Source organism: Lycorma delicatula, chromosome 3, assembly GCF_047948215.1.
Source record: "Lycorma delicatula isolate Av1 chromosome 3, ASM4794821v1, whole genome shotgun sequence".
NCBI classification, from domain to species: domain Eukaryota; kingdom Metazoa; phylum Arthropoda; class Insecta; order Hemiptera; family Fulgoridae; genus Lycorma; species Lycorma delicatula.
The window spans coordinates 185,701,273-185,724,359 of NC_134457.1; the positions used below are offsets into that span (position 1 = coordinate 185,701,273).

At 31.1% G+C, this 23,087-nt stretch overlaps 1 protein-coding gene across 5 annotated transcripts in view; it reads right to left on the reverse strand.

The window, feature by feature from the left end:
* Nucleotides 1-23,087, reverse strand: part of LOC142322278 (alpha-amylase-related protein-like) — a 113,669-nt gene that overhangs the window by 45,073 nt on the left and 45,509 nt on the right. For 3 of the 5 annotated variants that reach the window (XM_075361185.1, XM_075361187.1, XM_075361186.1), the window contains exons 4-6: nucleotides 7,878-8,055; nucleotides 3,441-3,559; nucleotides 2,466-2,608 (exon numbers count right to left, since the gene is read on the reverse strand). In XM_075361185.1, the coding sequence (XP_075217300.1) occupies nucleotides 2,466-2,608; nucleotides 3,441-3,559; nucleotides 7,878-8,055 (440 nt within the window). Of the gene's footprint in view, nucleotides 1-2,465; nucleotides 2,609-3,440; nucleotides 3,560-7,877; nucleotides 8,056-16,334; nucleotides 16,481-23,087 lie in introns of all 5 variants that reach the window. The other 2 variants (XM_075361184.1, XM_075361183.1) reach the window with 1 other exon arrangement.

Consider the following 23,087-nt stretch of genomic DNA (forward strand, 5'->3'; position numbering starts at 1 on the left):
GACTCGGTGTTTTCATACCGAATGAGTCAGCACTCAAGAGAAATTCTCAACGAATTTAAACCTTGACTATCTTTCACACAGTTTGAAAAAAAAATTATAAATCTTTGGTGGAATATAAATGAAAAATCTAAGAAAAAAAGCACCTTCCGGGATCGAGGAAGTACAAAATTACCCTTGCTTCACATATCTCGGTCAATTATTCTGTATTTAAGAGAGTTTTCAGTGTTCCTAAGGAATAAAAGTTTAAGTACCTTAAATAAGTATAAATTCCTCAAAGGGAAGAAAAAAAAGGAGAATGAATGTGTCCTAGCAGGTATTCTACGTATTATACTTGTGAGATGTTAATGGCGTATCACTGCGGGTCAGATTTTATTAAAATACGCATCACCCCAAAACTTAATTCCATATGTTAATCGAGATTCAACCAAAGCCAAGTAAAGCACTTTTAGAACACCAATCGGGCAGAAATCCAGATGATAATAAAACTTTCTTACATAGCAAACCATTTCATTCTTTAGACTAAGAATATGTTTTTCCCGTGAAAGATTGCAATCAATATTTACCCCTAGATATTTCATACTATCGCCTTGATAAACACTATCGCAACTATACTCAGCTATTCTAGTGCAACTGAGATTACGATATCTAATATGCGAGTTGCTAATTTTCTCACCCTTTAACTGGAAGATAATGTATTTGGATTTAGATACACTTAACGTAATCCCGTTTTTGGTTAACCACAACCAAATTTTAAACAAAGTCTCTTGAACAGATTTCAAAACTCGGCCAAAGCTTTTTTCTCTAAAAACAAATGGCAGTATCATCTAGATATGAGGTCAAATAACCTTGAAATTTGCCAGAGCAGAAGTCGTTAATGTAAATGAAGAACAGAATTGGGCCCTAAACTGAACTCTGAGGGATACCGAATTCTAATACTCCCTTGTTACTGAGAGTATTTTTTAAAATTTTAACCTTTTGAATTCTTCCCTTTAAGTAGGATTCTAACCAGTTCAAGACTAAAACTCTTATACCTGCTTGTTCCATCTTATTTAATAATATATTGTGATCAACGACATCAGAGGCCTTCTGGATATCCAGAAAGAGGACGCCAACTTTAGAATCTTCATTGATGCCGTTTATCAATTGTGAGACAAATTTAGGAAAGGCATTTTTATTGCATAAATTTTTCTGAAAGCCAAATTACGACATACTTACTATATCATTTTCTATAAATAGGAACTACCACAGCTTGTTTAAGTTTATCTGGAAACTTACCCGACTGCAGACTTAAACTGCATAAATAGCAAAAACATGAGAAGTATGTTCACACACAAATTTTAATGCATACAAAGAAATCTCATCAAAACCAGATAATATTTTGGTTTTCAAAGACTATAATTTTTTCAATCTCACGATATTGTGTAGGCTTTAGAAAAATAGTGGTTCCGACTTCGGTCGAGGTAAAACTATTGTCGTATGATTATTGATTCTAAAAGGTAATATTCTCAAATGGTGTTTTTAGTTTCTTTGTGATTACTAAAAAATAACTATTAAAAGTATCCAAAACCTTTCGATCCTCATTATCTTGGTATTTATTTCGACTTTAATTCTGTCTATTTCATATGTTTTATCCTTTTTACCTGATCAATTAGTTTTGCCACTGTTTCCTAGTATTTCCGGTGTTATTAATAAAACAAATTCTAAAATATAATAATTTAGACTTCCTTATGTCATAGATAAGTCATATTGTAATCATAACAATAAATTTTTTCTTTTAATTTTATTTAATAAATTATGTGATATCCAGGATTTAATATCAATGACATTTTTAGTTTTTGTTTTAAACTCTTTCCTTTTTTTCAGGGCATACTTTTAAAAGGTCATAAAATAGTTCAAAAGCTCTGTCTTTGTCTTTTTTATTAAATAAATTTTAAGATCTCATGTTTAAACCTATATTAATAAAACTATATTGATATAGAATGTTACATTCTGAGTTTGCTTTATATATAAGCTTTTTATCACTGCAGACAAGCATAAGGGAATGGTCTGTGATGCCAGCATGTGTGACATTAGCAAAAAAATTTAAATACAATTACACAAATATATTTCTAATCTGTGAACTGGTGTCATTGCATCAAAAAATTAGATGGTTTAATTCATTTTATTAAACTTCCATTATTATTAGAAGATGCTACTAATTCACCAGTTCCCTCTGGTGGACTGGTGCATTGTAACAGCTCTGCCATTCATATGGAAAGTTTTGAATTCGATTCAGCCTTGAAATGTATCTATATTTCAAAATTCACATCATAAAAAGAGATATAGAATGACTGTAATTGGATGTTAGTCTCCTGTTGAAAACCTAAATAAATAATAGTGGTTTACAGAATCTGCTAAATACTATTTTAGATTTTATACTAGAAGAACATTTGCAATTGATATGTTAATAAGTTTCCAGTATTTACCGTCAGTCTTGTGTTGTAAATCATACACATCTTGATAGATGAAAGGTGGTACATGTTCTTCAGTTTCTAACATTGTGACATCAGATAATGAATCATAAATTTTTAATAAATCGTTTGGATCCATATGATCAGCCGCAAGTATGCTGTAAAATGCATAATTTACATTCTTATATATATTTTGTATTTCTATTATTAAAAAAAATATAGATCTACAGTTTTTATTATTATTTATTATTTTATGTAGATAAAGGTATTAAACACGATGAAAGCACGAATTGAATCCTGTACGTTTCTTAATATAAAATTTATAAATTTATGAACTAATTATCAGTTCAAAGTTCAGTCATATAACTCACTACTCTACTGAAAATTAAAAAAAGCGCAGAGAATAAATATAAGATTGTAGAGAATTTGAAGAGATTTTAACACAAGAATCATAATTCAAGATGAAAAAATGATAAATCAAACCATATGAGATCTGTTCATTATATCAAAAGTGATCTAAAAAAATTGGACATAAATTGCTTGCAAGTCAAATAAAATTGTTACTGAAATAAAATTGCAATCATTAAAAATCACTGTGTATACTGCACAGTCAAGGAATTTTATTCCAGCAGCTAAATGAAAATATGCTGCCCATAAAGAAATGAAATTAATTACATCTTATGGAAGTATGGCTATTGATCAGTATGATAAGATTACACTGTTAAAAATTGGTTCATTTTAAATAAATATCAAAATTTTCTGGATGACATGATCAATCAACTTTTCTAGTAAAATATTGCAGATTTAAATCAGTATATGAATAGCTTATATACTAACTCAAAAAACAAATTTTTTAGAAAGAACTACTGCATTTCAATAATAAACACCATCACAAAGTTTAAAACCACTAATAACAACTTTTTTGTGCATTAATAATTTTATCTAATTTTGTTAATTAAAAACAAAATGAAAATGAAAAAAGCAAATTACCTAAAACCAGCAATTCCCAGGTGTATAAGTCTATCTAAAAACTTAATAATCTCTCTATTCGGCTGTCCGTTAATAACCTGTTTCAAATCATGACGATTTTCTAACTCGCAAGTTCGAACCTAAAAATCAAAAACATTAACTTTTAAGTATTTATGAAATAAAATTACACTTCAAGTTACTTATACAGTATTAGTTACAATGCAATTGTTTATTTGTTTATTACATTTAGTTACTCTCTAAAGTTTACATGTTTAAATTTGCAAGATTAGTAATCTGTTTTAATCCATAAAAACCTTGTTAATGCAGTTTACCCTCAACACAACCACTATTGTACACACCCAATTTGTGGAAGCTTTCAAAATGTGAGCACTGCATACTTTTTCAACAAGCTTCAAAAAGTATCTTCTTCCTCCATATCATTTCCATTTTTCCGTTATCAAAATATGATAATCGTTATCTATAAAAGCAATGATTAGTCTATTCTGCTGGTACATTACTAGTCTTGCTTATAATACATTCTAGGGGCTTTACATCCTACCATCAAGTATGCACATCTTGAACTTTGGTATTATTCTTAAGAAACTTTCATCACAGTATAGTTGCTATCCTTATTTAGTATTGTTGGCATACATTCTACTTTTCTTTATGGAGTTTTATCTTATGATATCATTTGTAGTTGGAAAAAATTCTTTAACCAATTTTATATATATATATGCCTATATGGTTACTTGCATTTCCCGTCCCGATTACTTTTTTTTTATTTTATATTTTTTAGTTAAGTAACCGGAGGCAGGCGCAGATGCACTCACACCACAAAAAGAATATTTACACAAATTTTCATAAATTAGCTTTTGCTGGGCGTTGATTATGAATCACTCACAACAGTAGTTTTATACATATATAATACATTATTATATTAATATATAAGTATAATAGTATTGTATACCTGGTACATACGTGTATATATATATATATATACACCAGGTGGCTGAAAACAATTAGGAAACTGCTGAATCTTGAATCTTGTACGGATCTTTTATTTATGCGTTTTAATACTTTTTGCATTGACCACCTAGATAAATTATTTTGCGCAGTTGCTCTTGCCAATTGTTGATTATTAAGAGAAATTTCTGCTAATATTCCTTCTTCAATAACTTCATCTGTTCTGGGTCAGCCAGGCATTTTATTATCTAAAATGCTACCACTGTGTTGAAATTTTTCTGTTAAATTTGTGACTGTGATCCTGGATACTGTATGATCAGGATATCACACATTAAATGCATTAGCATTTCCTTTGAATGTTTTTATTTCTCCAAATAAAAATACTGCATACTACTGTAATAATACTATTTCTATTCTCTTGAAATGAAGAAAAAACATTTTTTTTAACCAAAAGTATTTTTTTCATAGATTATATTTTTTTAACTACGTTAAAAAAAAACTCAGGTTTTAAGTCAGGTTAAACTTTTTTAACCTAGATTAAATTGTTATTTTAAATATTAGTTTTTTTAAAAATCTTTTATACTCTTTTATTTTTTGACCTTTGTAATTTAAATTTTTTAATCTTACTAATAAAAAAACACAAAACTTCAACATCCGTTAGCTACTTATCACAAAATCAATGACAAATACAAATTTTTAAAAATGTAACTTACCTTTGATTAAGAGTTGATCAGCATTTGACATTGCCAACTTGTAAAATAAAATTACTCTCTTAAAAGTTTCTTATGAAATAGAATTTTAATGCTAAAAATTTAATAAATTAATTATCGTTTAATTATTTTTAAATTCACGACTATAAATTTAATTAAAAGAGTATTTGAAAAATTTTAATAATTATTTTCTTTCAATTTTTAATTAACATAATGACATTTGTGGCTACCATTTTGGTTTCCCAATGTATCACATGACCATATGTCCCATTTAAAATTTTTAAACCGCCCATCCCCCTTTAAGAACAAACACTCTAAATTGGGACTTACTGAGTTTTCAAGAGAGGATTAGGATAACTTTTATAATAAAAAAAATTAAAGGAGAGCATACATTAGTATACTATATTATACATTTATTAGTTGTAACTATCCAAAACAAACACACTGTTAGTTGCGATTTTAGATTGGGGAATCAGAATTTGGTTTTAATTGTATAATTTTTCTTGTCTCATCAAACCCTCTAAAATTATACTTCAAATGACCATCGACCACATTTAAAAGTTTTGAGTAGCTTCCCACCTCGTGCCGACCAAAAAGCAAAAGAGTGATATGTATATATTCACTAAAGTATCCCTTCAGTACAAGGAAGAATGTCGCAGCCACATAAAAAGAAAGTTAGAGGAGGATGTAAGTTACTTTTCAGTCACCCAGTATATGTATATACACATACAACACTTAAATATCCAGCTGTGCCAATAGCTGAATATACAAGCTTGTTAACTTGTATAACAAGCTTAAGCTTATTAACTTTGACTAGCTAGAGAAGGTTAGCGATCGTAGGTTAAGTTTGGTTAGATTATACTTATAATTTAACCTCTACATTAATACTGACATTTTTAACTATATTCTGGTTGGTGAGGTAAGTTGAATTTACATTTTCATATAAATTGCCCAACTGTCGCTGAGGGGAAACCCGGTCTGATTTCAATGGACGAGTTGTAACTCCCTGACTGCAGCCTAGTCGACTTCGCCGGAGACCAGCTTCTAGACCCAACGCTCTTCTCAGAGGTAACGCAAAAGCAGCCCTTTTCACGGCCACCACTCCAGAAACCTCAACCAGCCCTTCTCAGGGCTACCATAAGGTTTTAAGGCGCCATGTGACGTCGAAGCCATTCGGCGACAATTTAAAAAAATAAAAAAAAGAGTCTTATAGTTAAGTTCAAGCTAAAACCCATTGATAAATTACAGAAATAAATGGTGAGTGAAATATTAGGAACAGATTGAAAAAAAATTATTTTCTCAAATTCACAGATAAAAACAATATAGCGATTCAGCAGCTTGATAACGCCAACTTTCAGTAACTATATCAAATGTGGCTTTGTGCCTGACTGTACTTGCAGTTTGATTTATAAGATAACAAACAAATTCATAAAAAATATAATAAATAGGTAATTTAAAAATTTTTAATAGATTTATTTATTATCTTTAAATAAGTAATTTTAAATTGTATACTAATAAGTTTAGTACAGGTTACTTTCTAAAATATTTTTAAAAATTCTTTTAGAAGAGGTTCTAGAACTACAAGAGTTGGCTGAAATATAATGCACAGACACTCATAAAACCCAAACGAAACAAATATGGCATAAAAGTACATTATATTTGCTATAGAAACTTACATTTATTATTCTACGCAGTCTTCACAGCAACACACTTCTTACAGAACACTGTGAAGAGAATTTTTGTATAGTTGTGTTTTTTAATTTTCTTTTTCTGTGGCAAACCATACTGACAGTATTCCATATTCTGTTGTTTTTCTTCTGGGTCTTAATAACGCACCAAATTTTCATATCTATTCAAAGTATTATAAAGGAAGTTCTCTTCCTCGTCACAATAACATTTCAGAAGCTGTTCACAAGATTTCTTTCATTGTTGTTTGTTTTTACTGTGAGTTCATGTGGTAGGCATCCACTGCAAACAGATTTTACAGTAGTCTGATTGTGTCCTACTCATTCTTTCGATATGCTTATCTGAGTGTGATGGATTGTTGTGTGATGCGACAATCATTTTAAATCTATTCATCCACTTTCTTTTCATGCCTCTCATCAGTCACAGAACCTGGTTGACCAGTGCGAGTTTTTTTCTTAATATTCACTTAAGCAGCTTTTAATGCATGAAATTTTATTCCCCACTAATCACATTACTTGGAACAACAATTTCATCACTATGTGTGAAATTTTGTGCCTCCATTATGTTTCTTATGATGAAGTTTCTTAGTTAACTGTCGTCAGAATCATAAGATCTTAAAAGAATTTTCTGGAAGCATGAAAAATTATTTCACTGTTTTCTAAAGCATATTAAATTTACTATTTCATGAAAATTCAAACCACATTTTGCCATGCTGTATAATAATTAAATAATGTTTTGCAAAACATGCCACATAATATGTAATATGCGAGAGATATTAATCCAATTTTACTATGCAAGTTATTTTTTAAGTATTACAATTATTTCATATATGTGGTTTTATTTCTTGTGTGTTAAAAACTCGTAATTTATTTTTCAAATATTTTTTTCAAGATTCTGTTTTGTTATCAATATATATCTGTCAGTGATATTTCATGAAGAATACGAAGGTCGACATAGAAACAAAAGGTATTATCTTTCATTGAATGAATATAAAATAAAACATAGAAAAAGCTGACCACAAAAAATAATGTGCAAATATACTGTACAAACATAAAAGTAGATGGAATAAATTATTTATAAAATAAAATTAATTTCTTACGTTTTCAACATTTGAAATATAATCGGTTTCTTGTATTGGACATCCCTTATGAAAATCTTCTTCAGTATAAAAAGGAACCTTGTGACATTCTGAGTATCGCTTGTCACTGTAAGGTACTCCACATTTTGTTTTATCAGTTGATTTGGCCATATTATTAAGAACAACCTCAGCAAACACACTAAACATTTAAGCAGATATTTTAGATATAGATATTTTAAATAAAATAATAAAATTAGGAAAGTATCATCTAGTTAAATAACAGGCAGATTGCATGTAATCATGTCACCATGTAACATGGTTTTACATGTCACCATAGTTTTTGAGCTAGACATTAAAGTGCATTTGAATACAATCTAATAATTTAATATACCTCAAGCATCTTGAAGAGGTATGCTGTAATATGAAAATTTCTCTTGATTGGGTGTGCAATTTTTCCTCACTCATTTCACTAACATACAAATTATAATTATTGTTGTTCATATTGCTATTTTGTACTTGTCTATTGCATTAAAATCAATAAATAATAAAAACAAAATTTTTTAATAAACTGTTGTTACACTAGATTGGCAGTTTACATATAATGGATGATTTTTTTATCATTACCATAATTTATATGTAGTAAAAAAGTATAAATTCATAATTTAATGAATCGATTACTTTAAATTAGAAGAAGAAAATCTGCAAAAAGATTGCAGATTTTTAAAAAGAGGGCATATAGAAACCTCTATCTTTTAATTTAATAAACAGCAGTGACAGCTCCCGTATAGGCACTGTGGAACTGGCAGTACCCCCTATTTCCACTTCATATCAACAATAACATTTAATATGTGTCCTTTTTTCTTTAATTCTTTCTTTATAATTGTACAATATATAACCCTTAATCATAATGCCAGTAGCCATTCCCCAGTTTATGGAAAAGATACAAAAATCATTGTATGGAACTGTGCACTTCACAATTCCAGCAGCATAGTGTTTGCCTGTTGTGCGCATGCGCACATAGGAAGCTGCACATGAGGCTACGAGGAAGAGAAAGCACTTTCGCTCCCATAGGGCCGATCCTCGCGTGCTGGTGGAAGGTAGTTTTTTCATTAACTCTGCGTGTGTTTGGAATGTTCCTTGTTCGTTCCCTTTTCTAGTTTAGTCGGTGGAAGGAATATGAAAATGATAATTGTTTTTTCAGCAGTGATCAGAAGATGGTAGAAAGCAAGAGCTCTTTGACTGCCAAATCTGTCCAAAAACACGCTGGAACGGCGAAAGAAAAGGTAATTAAAAAAATAATTATGTATTTGTTTCCGTGTGCATAGAAATTTAAACTAAGCACCATTGGACTAGTATTATCTTATAATACTAAAAAGGGGTATTCCATTTTAATTGAACAAATAATCAGTGCATCACTATTTTTGATTTTGATAATATTTGGTATATAACTACCTACCCTGTAGTGGCCAAAAAATATTTTTTTATATTTAGAAAAAATCTTTTTCTTGAGTAATAGACTATTTTCTAACTCGCCAACATGTAAAAACAGCCATTTTTGTCACTTCTTCCATGGGCATTCTTATCTTATATCGTACAGAGGGTGAAAAAGAGCTTTTTGAAAGAGTAAAGATAGAACTTCACCTTAGTGTACTCAAAATTAATTTTGTTACATAACCAAATCTTGTAATGTTTACTGAAGTTACATTTACAAATTGTTTTTTTTTTTTTTTCAAATTTTGGGCTCAAAATAAATAATGAAGGGCTTAAGGTAACAGACCTGTTTTTTTACTTTTAACCCTTCGGTACTAATAGTACTTACAAAAAAATTGGGCTGTTACCGAGTGTCCTTCATTAAAAAAATGGCCGCCAAATCGTACGATTTTGAAAATGTCTCATTTTTGGGGCCCAAAAACCACATGTAGGGCAGGTGGTAAAAATCTAAAATATTTCCAGCAGTAAGTACCTTTTATGTACTTTAAAACCATAATAAAATTTATTTTGTTACTCAAAGGGGTTGACGAGTAATGAACAAAAAATCGCTAAAAACACTGTTCCTTCTAACCGTGAACAATGTATCCAAAAAATTCACAGCATGTATTTTTTCAGATAATAATGTAAGCCTACTATAAAGCATACATTGATATGTCTAGAAAGAGATAGCTTATATTCTAAATAGTTTGTTACTTAGAATATGACTCAAACAAACAAACTCATGTTTAAACACGAAAGTGAATAGACATGCATGGGACATGAATGTTTGCGCAAGACTGATTGTAAACATTGTAGAAAGCTCAGTTACTGTTTTGATTTCAATGTGGTATGTTGTATTGTTGCTAGTATTAATACTGTGGTTAGGTAATGTACACTTCCACCGGGTTGGTCTAGTGGTGGACGCGTCTTCCCAAATCAGCTGATTTGGAAGTCGAGAGTTCCAGCTTTCAAGTCATAGCAAAGGCAGTGAAATTTGATTATAAAATTCTCCTTTCAACCATGGTATGTGACAGAAAATGAAATGTGCATGCTGTCACAGTGTAAAAAATGTCCAGGCACTAATGAAGTGCTCAGATTACTGCAAGTGAGCTGCGATGATTTTAATTCTGAAATTATGTTCAAATAGTGGTTTCTGTTGACCGTTGTGAACTAACTAATCAAATTCTTCCATTTCAAGAGTACTTGGATAAACTTACTGAAAATTTAAATAATCTAAAAAGGCATAATTTTTTTGCAAAGAAACAAGTTAATTTCCTCAACATTGAAAAGGAAACTTGTTGGAGAGTGAATGTGTTGTAATGGGAGACTTCTCTCAAAATTTTCCTTTTGTCATACGAGATGAAGTCCAGTCATATCACTGGTCAAAAACTTATGCCAAAGTACATCCATTTCTCATATATTTAAAAAAAGAAGGAAAATTGAAAAGCCAAAGCTACTGTGTGAGTAGTGAGTACTTGAAGCACAATACTACATCGTTCTTCTGCTTCCAAAAACAAGTTATAAATAAAGTAAAAATACTGTTACCACAAGTTACATTTTTTTAATTTTCTGATGCTCCTCAGCCCAATAAAAAATTTTAAAAAATTAATAAATTTCTGCCACCATCAAGATTTTGAATCGCAGCTGAATGGCAAATTTTGCTTCATGCCGTGGAAAAGGACCATGTGATGGTATTGGTGGAACTGTAAAAAGGACGGTGACTAAAGCACGCTTTCAAAGGACAGTCAACAATCAAATTGTTAAAAAAATCAAGTTGTTGAAATGTACAATTATTTCAAAGACAATATTAAAAATATAACATTTATTTTCCGCTCTAATAAAGATGTTCAAGAGACTGAAGAATACCTCATTTCTCATTATCAGGTAATCACAACAGTTCCAGAAACAAGAACCTTTCACAGTTATGTTCCAACAAGTCAGAAATGTATTTTGAAAATCCCGGTGACCTCTCAATCAGAAACGTTTACGTTAGTATCGGTACACAAGGACATCAGTGTTTTTGATTGCTTTATAGGTTTACCAAAGTCAAAATGTAAAAATTACGTCTGCTGCGTATACGATGGCAAGTGATAGTTAGACGAAGTCATTAAAGTCATAGTACTTAAAAATGAAGAAGAATATCGAATACACTTTTTCCATCCGCAGGGTCCTGATACTTAATTCAAGAAATAATTGAGGGATAATCAAACACAGGTTCAACTGGAAAATATTTTCACACCTTGGAAAGATTTTCACACCTTCAGAATTTTTACTATCAACTACTGGAAGAGAATACAACATTACACCAAAGATGAATGTGGTCTTATCAGTTCTACTCAGTAAAAAAAATGACAGGAGCACTAAGTTATGTTAAATTTGTTATCAAAAAGTGCAAGATTTATTCATAAATTCCATTAGCAGTTGTAAAATAAGGTAAAAGTGAATTGAACAACTTGTTAATGTATTTGAATTGTTTATCATTTTGTAATTATTATTTATCATTCGGCAATTGACTATTTATCATTTTGTAATTGGCTATTTATTAATTATCAATTTACTTTTTCTAATGAATAGTTGTAATTTTTATAATCTGAAAAAAATACAAATCAGTATTTTTGGATACGTCGTTTATAGTTAGAAGAAACAGTGTTTTTAGCGGTCTTGTTGACCTCATTACTCGTTAACTTCTTTGAGTAACAGAATAAATTTTATATGGTTTTACAGTATATAAAAAGTACTTACTGCTGGAAACATCTTAGATTTTTCAACCTGTCCAAAATCTGGTTTTTGGGTCCCAAAAATGAAACATTTTCAAAATCTTAATATTTGGTGGCCATTTTTTTTAATGAAGAACACTCAGTAACAGTCCAATTTTTTGTAGTAAATACTACTAATATTGAAGAGTTAAAAGGTAGTAAACAGGCCTGTTACTCTAAGCCCTTCATTATTTATTTTGGGCCCAAAATATGAAAAAACAATTTGTAAACGTAACTTCAGTAAACATTACAAGATTTGGTTATGTAACAAAATTAATTTTGAATTCACTACGGTGAAGTTCCATCTTAACTCTTTCCAAAAAGCCCTTTTTCATCCTCTGTACAATGTAAAATAATAAAGCTACAGCTCATGGAAAAAGTGACAAAAAATGTCTGTGTTTACCTGTTGGCGAGTTAGAAAATAGTCTATTACTCAAGAAAAAGTTTTTTTAAAAATATAAAAAAATATTTTTTTGATGCAGTGATCATTTGTTGAACTAAAATGAAATACCCCCAAAATATTATTTGTATTGGCATTTTATTATCTATTCGGTTAAACTGAATACAGTTTTTAAGCACAATGAGCTTAATGTGTACCATATTCTTGAATGAGATAAAGCGTCGAAGTAAATTATTATCCTGTTTCCATCTATTCTATCTGATTCATTTTTTACAGAAAACTTTAACCATGGCCTTGAAAAGTCTCAGAAAAAAATTTTCTCGAGCAGCACCCTCACTAATTTTAGTTACTAGCCGCCACTGACACACAGTATTCATTTTAAGTGTTCCACAATTAGGAGCTCTCTAACAGCCACAAAAAACTTTAAATGGAGAACTAATTAGTTTTTCCATTAGCATTAAAATGATGGTATCGACAGTTTAATTTTGCTTGCATTTTTTAAATATATAAATCACTTTATTTTTTTAGTAGCAACCTGTACTTTTTTCCAGCTCTCAATAGAAGATATCATTTTATGACAATAATACATGAGTAAATTCACATAGCTGTAGACTTTTAACGTAAATTACATTGACGTACGCAAGCCAACTGAAGACTAGGGATAGCTCTTGAACAGTCGTATTTAGGGAACAATACCCAAGAATAAAAAAGAAAATGATGTTTTCTATTAGAAAATTATATAAAAAATTTTAATTGTATTTAAAAAAAAATGATGTTGCCGTCAAACTGATTTTCGCTTTTGAGAACCTGTAGCTTCTGAATGGTTGCATTTCAGAAAAAATACCCAAAAAACAAATGATTTTAAATAATGTCTTTTATTCAAAGCTGGAAAAACGGGATTGCTGTTTAAAAAAATAAAGTTGGCCATCATATTGGAAAAATGGAAGCAAATTTAAAATGTCAATACCCTACTTTTATTGCTAAGAGAAAAACTATGAAATTTTAAATTAGTTTTTTGTAGCTGTCAGTTTTAGAGACCTAATTCTGCCGTACTTAAAATTAACACTATGTAATTCGTATTTGTTTAAAATAAAATGTCAGTAAAAATTAATAATTGCATCTGATTTCAATGTTATTTGAGTAATAAGTGTACGTATGATATATAAAAAATACAACATTCATTCAAATATTATTTTTACATTTAAAGTGCCCCACGAAATAACAAATAAACTTTCAAAGCATGTTCTACTGGTGAAAATAATGAAAAACGTTCATATTCAACATTGGTCTAGAAACACTTTGTTTTCGAGTTACGGCTAGCAAAAGATTTCGCCCGGATTTCAGCTCTTTTAATAAAAAGAAACCCTACTATTTGGGGTACACTAAGAAACCCTATTTTTGGGTACAAATTAAGAAGTAAAGTTGGTGGTCTCTCATGTAATTTGAGTCGAGAAATAGAAAAAATGTATTCCAGTAGATTTTACGATATCTGACGTAAAACACAAAATTCGGTGCCGAAAAACAAGTTTTCTTCTTTCCACCATACCTCGCTAATTCCTACTACATCTACATTTAACCTCCATTTATCTCTTTAAGCTTTCTAATCTACAAACCATTTTTAGACTTCTAATATTCCACCCTCCGACTCGTAGAATGTTATTTTTGAATTTTCTGATGACTCCTTCCTTAGTAATCTCCACCCAGAGATCGGAACGGGGGACTAGTTTACCTCTGGAATATTTTACCAAGGCAGGCGCCTCCATCTTTGTTACATGGAAATGCAGAGAGCTAAATTTTCTTGGAAAAAAACAGCTGTAGTTTTCCATTACTTTCAGCTGCGCAGTACTCAGAAGATTGAGTGATGTTAAAATGGTCGTTTAGTCCACCTGACCTACGTCCACAACAACTACTGAAAAAGCTGCTGCCCTCTTTCAGGGCAACAGCTTGGTATGAGTCTAGCACTGATCTAACTTTAAACTCGTTCGTTTTCTGAAGCATTCACAGTCACGAACGGTGCTGTCAATCTGGACTAGGCGCAGGGTTCGCGCATCCGTGGTTTCGGTCAGTTAGTTTGAGGGAATCATGTTAGGTTGGATGTAAAGATGTCCGTTTGAGGCCTACGTGAAGGCAAAATTTGATATGTATTTTACTGATGCAAATGTCTGCCAAAGCATTTACATCGGAGGCATCCCGATCGAGGCCTAGTTGATGACTGTGAGATGTAATCAGTTAGAGTATCTAAAGACGACCTCCGGTAAAGCGCCTCAGGACTTGAAACAGAAGTGTTGGTGTGGCGACCGGTAATGTCATAAAGACCGGTGTCTTTCCCCTACGTGGTTGGAATGCCCTCTTTCAGGAATCATTTCTTAGTCTGGATCTCAACAGATAACTTTCCTATATGGTTGCACCTTCGGTCCAGCTACTCTGTATTACTGAGCACTCGAATAGGGTGATTCAGCATATTTAGTGTAGCGCGCAGGCACTAGTACAAGCCAAATTTTTTATATCAAACTGGTTTGTCAAAAATCAAAATGTGGTACATCCTACGGAATGAAAATCTTTATTCTTCCGCCTGCAAAAGATTCAAAATTTGCAGCAAAAAAATTACCCTCAGCGGTTAAACTTGTGTCATTGGCTTCTAGACAACGTTGAATAGGTAAATTCAATTTTATTTAATGATGAATCCACTTTTATGAGAAACGATGTCTTCAATTTTAAAAATAGTCATTTATGGAGCAAAGATAATCCACATTGTACTTTGGAAACTAGTTTCCAACATAGATTTCACATTAATTTTTGGTATGACATCATTTATGATAAAATTCTAGAACTATTTGTGTTCAACAAAAATCTTACAGAAGATGCATACATTCATTTCTCAAAAAATAACATGACTCCTTTTTTGGAAGATGTACCTTTACAAACTAGATTGCAAATGATTTTCCAGTACGATGCTGCAACGCCACATCTTTCTTTAGTAGTTAGAAATCATTTGAATGCTAATTTCTTAAACTAGATTGGACTGGTGGTCAAATTGATCAGCCGTCAGGATCACCTGACTTAACGCCACTAGATTACTTCATTTAGGGAGATATGAGAATGATACTATACCAACAAAAAGTTAATACCACAGAAGAGTTATTCATTAAAACACAAAATGCACAGAAATTATAAGAAATGATCCTGAGATGATACGAAAAGCAACTGGAAATATTTTACGACGGGCAGAGTGCTGTGTACATACACTGTGAAGGAGGAATTTCAAAAAATTACTGTAACTGCAGTTTGTTATTCTGTTACCATCCATTATTTCATGTATTTTATTTTTTTTGTTTTGCTATATTAAAAATAATGTTTATGAGTTACAGAAAGAATAATATATTTTCCTGTCTATTTTTTGTTTGTTTTGCTTCAATAAAAACCATTTTTAAAAGTTTTTATTTACTTTATTCTATTTATTAGTCATTTAACAAAGCTATTACACTATAAACCTAAAACAAACTTGTTTTTCGACACTGAATTTTGTGTTTTACGAAGGATATCTTAAAAACTGCTGGAATTACAATCCTGAGATCTGTTTTATCCTATTTCACAGCTCAAATTACTTAAGAAATCACCAACTTTACTTCATAATTTGGGTTCCAAAAATTACAGTAGGATTTCTTTTATTAGAAGAGCTGAAATCAAGGTGAAATATTTCGCTAGCTGTAACTCGAAAACAAAGCATTTCAAGACCAATGTTCGTATGAACGTTTTTCATTATTTTCACCAGTAGAATAAATATGTCCTGAAAGTTTCTCCGTTCCTTCATGGGACATTCTATGAATTAAAAAGAAGTGATCAATGATTTACCTGATTCCAAGTGAATTACATTTTTCGATCATATCTATTAGACTTCTTTCATGACCAGAGTCATTATTAATGTTGTAAGTAGTAACGCTATATCTTTCATCCCAACTTGGATTAAAAGTTTTGACATGCTCAGTCACTGGAGATATCTTTGAACATAAAAGAAAACCAAGATAAATAAAGTCAAACTGATTACATATGAAGGTTAAACAATATTTTATCAAAAGTTATTTTACGTAACTCTAATGCATAACATATTTATTAAAAAACAGAACTTGGGTGAACCTCATGTTTCACAATGTATCAAGCAGCTGAATTACATAATGTATTAAATATTATGTAACTAGTACAGACATAATTTTGACTTCTTGTTTGTATTAATGTGCAAGAGAATTTACCTAAAACATGTAGATTGGTTTTTAGGCACTCATATTTTACAATGCAGTAGTACTTTTTTATGACTGCATTTAATGTTTAAATAAAATTGGTGTAAAAGGCATTTCTATTAATTATTAATCTGTGCCATTTTTATTTGTACATTTACTGTGCATTAAAACTCAAAAGGAATTGTTAAGGATAGCTGAATAATAATAGCTGAATTGTTAAGGATATAATGAATGTTCATGACAACTCAGGGTGTTTTGAATTTTCATAAAAATTTACTACTCTTGCTCTTAAAAAAGTGTAGGGTAAATTTCAAATTTATAATAGTATTTTCTAAAATCTTTGTTTTTAGAAAATTTCTCCATTAAAAATATAAAAAAATTTCCTATCAACTACGTTTTATTTTATTAATTGAATCGTAATTAACCTTAGCAAAATACTGAAAAGTAATGCATGTATTTTACTAAAAACTTCTCATATATCAGAATGTCTTGCTACCATAACCACTCTTCCAAAAATTTGGTTATTAATTGTTTAAAAACCGAATAACATTAAGTTAGTAAAAACATTAAAATTAACCTTAAGTAGTAATTTACAAAAATAAAAAATATGATTCCCACAGAAAAAGAAATATGGTGGGTACGTAATTTATTTATGTATTAATTTAAAATACCTTTTACAGCATTTCGCATGTACATAAAAAGCTAGAGCTACATTATACGAGTATAATTACGCTTATTCAAATATTAAACACATATTGCTTCTTTTGGTGATTTTTAATTATTGAATTATTGCGCACTTGAAATAATAAAAACTTTTAAATATTTGAAAAATGTTATATTTGAATAATTTTTTATCTTATGAAATATAAAATTGAAACACTAATAAGCTTATCCTTGCTTAAAAACTACAAAATAATGCTACATAGATATTTTTGACTAAATTAACCATAACAGAGTTAATTCTTGAAAAGCATAATAAAGAAGTGATGGATTTCTTGAAATTTTGTTCTTGGTCAGTTTTGTAGGTGCAATACAGAAAGAATACGCAAATTGTAGTTAAGTAATTTCACTAAATCATGTTTCAAATGTTTTTCTTAGTTCCTTTGTCATAAAGTTAATTATGAAAAATAAGCATAGAAAATAATACTCTTCAACAGTGATTGAGGGGGAATAAAAAACAAAAAACTAAATTAAAAATATTTAAACCTTTTCTTTATCATAAAGTTGTAATTTTGTAAGCTTTAAACAAGATCTAATGACAGTTTTTGATAAAATCAATAATTTCTTTAATATTTTCAAAAAACCTTCTTACCCATTTTTCCTTCTTACTACTCTAGACTTAGCCCCTTTCCCTTCACAACACCATAGACTAATTTATTATACTCTCCAGAATCATAATAATAAGAAAAGCTACATGTGTCAAATAAAAAACATTGATGACCCCAATTACGTATACAACCTCTTTTTGAGATATTATTGTAGTAGTAAATTACTATTCGGTTTAAAGACAAATTTTATTACAAATTAAAAAAGAATTGTATGATATATTCGCAAATACTCAGTCACACTCACACATATTCAAACTAACACTACAAATCCATCAATAAAGAACAAAATTTGTATTTTTGAGTTAAACATTTTCACCATTTGAAAAATAATAATTTTGAAGAATATCAATATTAGAATAATACGTTTACTTTTTCCAAACATTCTTAGAGGAACTATTCAAAGTATAATTATTGGTTTTTTAATAAAGTAATAACCCATGGCTGTTACTGGATGTGCTACAGAGAGCTGCCTATGGCAACAGGCTATGCTTACCAACTGTGGGTGGAGGGTACTGGGGAAATAAAATGCCAAGGGTAGACAAAAACCACTGAGCTGGTCAACGACTTTGAAGGTGGATGAGAAAGAAATTCCCAATAGCAGAGAGGGCAGAAGAAGACCCCAGGAGGAGTGTCTCTTAATGAAACCCAGAGAAAGTCCAGGAGCACTTAGGTGTAGCCTCACCACTGATTTTATTCTACAAAGTGTTGGTACCACTTTTATAGGAACTCTTTTCTTACTCACAATCTTCAAGCACATAATCAGGACAGGATTATTAGCAATAACAATAACCAGTAAAGTAAAAATAAGAGATTAGGAATAGTAGGTAAATTAAAGTTAATTACTTGGAATGTATGTAGTTTGGGAATCAAAGAAGGTGAGCTAGATAAAATATTGAAAAGACGAGAAGTTGATATCATTGTAGTTACTGAAACAAAGAACAAATTTTGGGGAATGAAAGAATGTGGAGATTATACAATGGTACAACTCAGAGTAGAAGACCTTGCTGTGGAGTAGTATGAGTTTGTTAATGAGAGATTGGTGTTGGCAAGATTCCAGGTTGGTAGAGGTCATCTAACTACTGTAGGAATATATGCTCTGGAAGAAGGTCGGAGAGAGGTTACAGAAATATTCTATAAATCTTTGCAGAAACAATGTGGTAAATTTAATAAGAGTGATCATTTAGTTTTGTGGATCGGAAATCAACCAATCGAAGTTGTTGGAGTTCTTGGAGAGTGTTGTCAGAATAATAATGGGGTTGAACTGAGGCAGTTTCCGACTTTTAACAAATTTAAGATAAGTAACTCCTTTTTTAAAGTATATCCATAAATATACCAGATCACCTCATAGTCTTAGATCAGTAGTATATTATATTACTGTCAATGATAAGTTGAAATCAGCAGTTGAAGATGTTGCAGTGAGATGTGGAGAAGAATAGGTTCTGATCATTTTATGGTCACCTTAATATTAAGGCTTTGAGTAAGGTAGTGAAGAACTAATACGTATCTGAACAAGACAGAAAAAGAAGTTTTTAAAGTGCATCTTTTGGAGGAGGACTGTATTTGTAACTTTTACCAGAAGCGGCTGAACGAACTGACGTTTGAAACAGTTAAGTATATAAATCAGGGGTGGTGAAATGTGGAATATTGTATTAAAGGTATTACTTATGAAGTCCTTGGCACTACAAAGAAGCGCAAAAAGTTGCAAGGCTTACACAAGTGGAATGAAGATATTGATAGAATAACCCAGGGAAAAAGACAAGCGTACCAGTTGATGTTACAAAATAAAACAGAAGAAAACGAGGAAATTTATAAGGAAAAAATAAATCAATAATGCAGCTGATCATAAAGAACACAAGGAGCCATAGGATAGATCTGTAAGCGTGGTGAAGAGTGATCTGCATGGAAGACAAACCTTTGGCTATAAGATGATGAAACATCTCAATAAATCTGAAAAAGAGGTTGCTCGAACACATACAATTAAGATTAAACAGTGGATCGCCCATTACCATGATTTATGGTATAGAGATGATGTAGTAGAGGAAATTGATGAGTTGGATTATGCTTACAATGATATAAGTTTGGAGAAACTTTGTATAGCATTGATACAAACTTGAAATAGAAAGACAGCTGGTATGGAAAGTATAAATGTTGAGTTGTTGAAGTATGGTGGACTGATACTTCATTTTAGATTGTTGCATGTTTACAGTATGTGCTGGAAGCCCTTCACAATACCTGAGTCTTGGAAAGTTGCAGAGGTTATAAATATTTTTTTAAGAAAAATGACAGAACAAAATGTGAAAATTACAGAGGAATTTGTCAATGGATTTCAGAGGCTTTATTGGAAGAGGTACAAAATTGTTTTTGTAGAGGTAGATATTGCATTGATAATGTAACTACTCTTATATTTAATAAAGTGATTAAAGAGAGGAGGAAGTTTGGTTTGGAATCACACATTGCATTTGGAATACACAAGGCAGAAACACTGGAAATTATGATAAAAAGGGGTTATCCGCTGCATAGAATAAAAGTGATTAAAGATGTATGTATTAAAACAAGAGTTGTAATAAACAACATTACAAGGAGAAATGGCTTCAAGATATATCTAGAATAGATTAAGCAAGTGATTAATTATAAACCAAGAGGCAAGAGAAGTGTCAGGAGATCAATGAAGAGGTGATTATAGTTTCTGCTTGGTACAGAATTATAATTACTGCTTGGTATTTAGTTGGTACAGATTTAATGCCTATCCAGGATAGCAAGAAGAAGAAGAATGAGTAATACGAGTAAGTTACTACTTATAAAGTATGATGACCCATAATGAAGTTTGATATAACTGATTTTAACATTTATTTTGTTACTATGGCAGATTTTATTTTTATTTATTAGTCAATATTTATGTAAATCTTTCAAGGGTGATAATTTATATTTATATGTAAAAAGATCAGATAGATTATTATTTTTGTATATTTACGATATAGTAATTTCAATGATGCTGCAATTTCAATAAAAAATTAATATGCACATATGTATATATATATATATATATATATACGAGGTGCGACAATAAAGTAATGAGGCTGAGTTTTCTTTGCAAGATGTGGCAACCCTGCAGCTTGCGTAGGCACACCATCTTTGACCTTCGTCTATAAGCTACTTCTAGTCCAAGTGGCACATTGATGCAACTACTCACTGAGTTGTGCTGTAATTAGTGAACACGTGTTTGCGTCTCTCGTCACAGAAATGAAACCGCAAAATATTGCGCAACGATATGCCATTTCTTTTTGTGTTAAATTGGGTGAAAACGCGACGACAACTTATGGTAAGCTTCAGAAGACTTTTGGAGAGGAGGTTATGTCAAGAGCTCAAGTTTTTCGGTGGCATAAAATTTTTAATAAAGGCAGAACGAATGTTGAAGATGAAGACCATCAACCTGACGGACAGATGTCAACTTGACCAGGGTGCGTGAAATTGTACGATCTGATCGAAGATTATCTGTGAAAATGATTGCAGAAAAACTCAACATCAATCGAGAAACGGTTCGTCTAATATTAACTGAAGATCTTGGTATGAGAAAGATTTGTGCAAAAATGGTCCCCAAAAATCTCACACAACAGCGAGAAACATGGAAAAATGTGGCAGCCGATCTGTTAGAGCAAACGAAAATCAATCCAGATTTGTTGAGCCGTGTTATCACTGGTGATGAAGGTTGGTTTTTTCAATACGATCCAGAGACAAAACGCCAAAGTTCGCAATGGTGCTCAAAGGGATCCCCCAGACCAAAAAAAGCTTGCATGTCAAAGTCAAAAGTGAAATGCATGCTTGTGTGCTTCTTCGATTCCAAGGGAATTGTTCATAAAGAGTGGGTGCCTCCTGGACAAACAGTTAACCAATATTTCTACAAAGAAATTTTAGAAAGACTTCGTGAACGAGTTCTTCGTGTCCGTGCCAACATTGCTGATAATTGGATTCTGCATCACGATAATGCGCCATCCCATACTGTTCTGTCAGTACAGCAATTTTTAACCTCAAAAAAAATTTCAGTACTACCACAACCACCTTATTCACCAGATATCGCTCCGTGCGACTTTTTTCTATTTCCAAGAGTCAAAATGGCGGTCAAGGGACACCATTTTCAAACAACACAAGATGTCCAAAAAGCTGTGATGAGGGTCTTGGAGGATATTACAGAAGATCAGTTCGAGAAATGTTAGCATCAATGGCAGAAGCGCTGGAATAAGTGTGTGCAATCAGAGGGGAACTACCATGAAGGAGACAACACTAAACATGACTAAAACGGTAAGCAACATTTTTTTTCACATCAGTCTCATTACTTTATTGTCGCACCTCGAATATATATATATATATATATATATATATATATATAAAACATAAATCCTTTTTTTGTAATAAGGCTAGTTTGGAAATGTTTCTGTTAGGCTTTATATTTTGTTTAAATAGAAAATAACACACATGCAGCAGCACAATGAGAATCAAGCCATCCCTTTGTTGATAATATATACTGGCTATAAAGCCAATAAATAAATTTTTTTATCTGATCAGTACTTAATACACTTCACATTCAGAATGGATAGATATGGTACTCCATTGATAATTAAAGGAACTGTCCCAACATCGCTTGAATGCATAAAAGGAAACTAACTGTGGTAAAATCTTGATCAGAACACAAGATTAATAATAAAAAAAAAATTGAAGCAATTAAAGTCCATGTTAATGTTTAATCAGAAAGGATGCTGCATGTGGAGGAAACCGGTAGAAGACCAAAAGGTAGACCAAGAATGAAATAGAGAATATAGTGATGGAGGAAGTGCACATGAGAGGGGAGTAGTGAGAGTAATGGAAGAGAGATTGATCAAGGCAGACAGAAATTTTGTAGATCTAACCCGAGGAAATTTGGATTAAACATAACTGAAGATGATGATGAAACTGATTTAAGCTTTTTTAAATGATTCAGTAATTTATTAAAAATGGCAACCAATTATCTGACAGTCCAATTTTGTATCTTGAAAAATCCTAGAAATTTG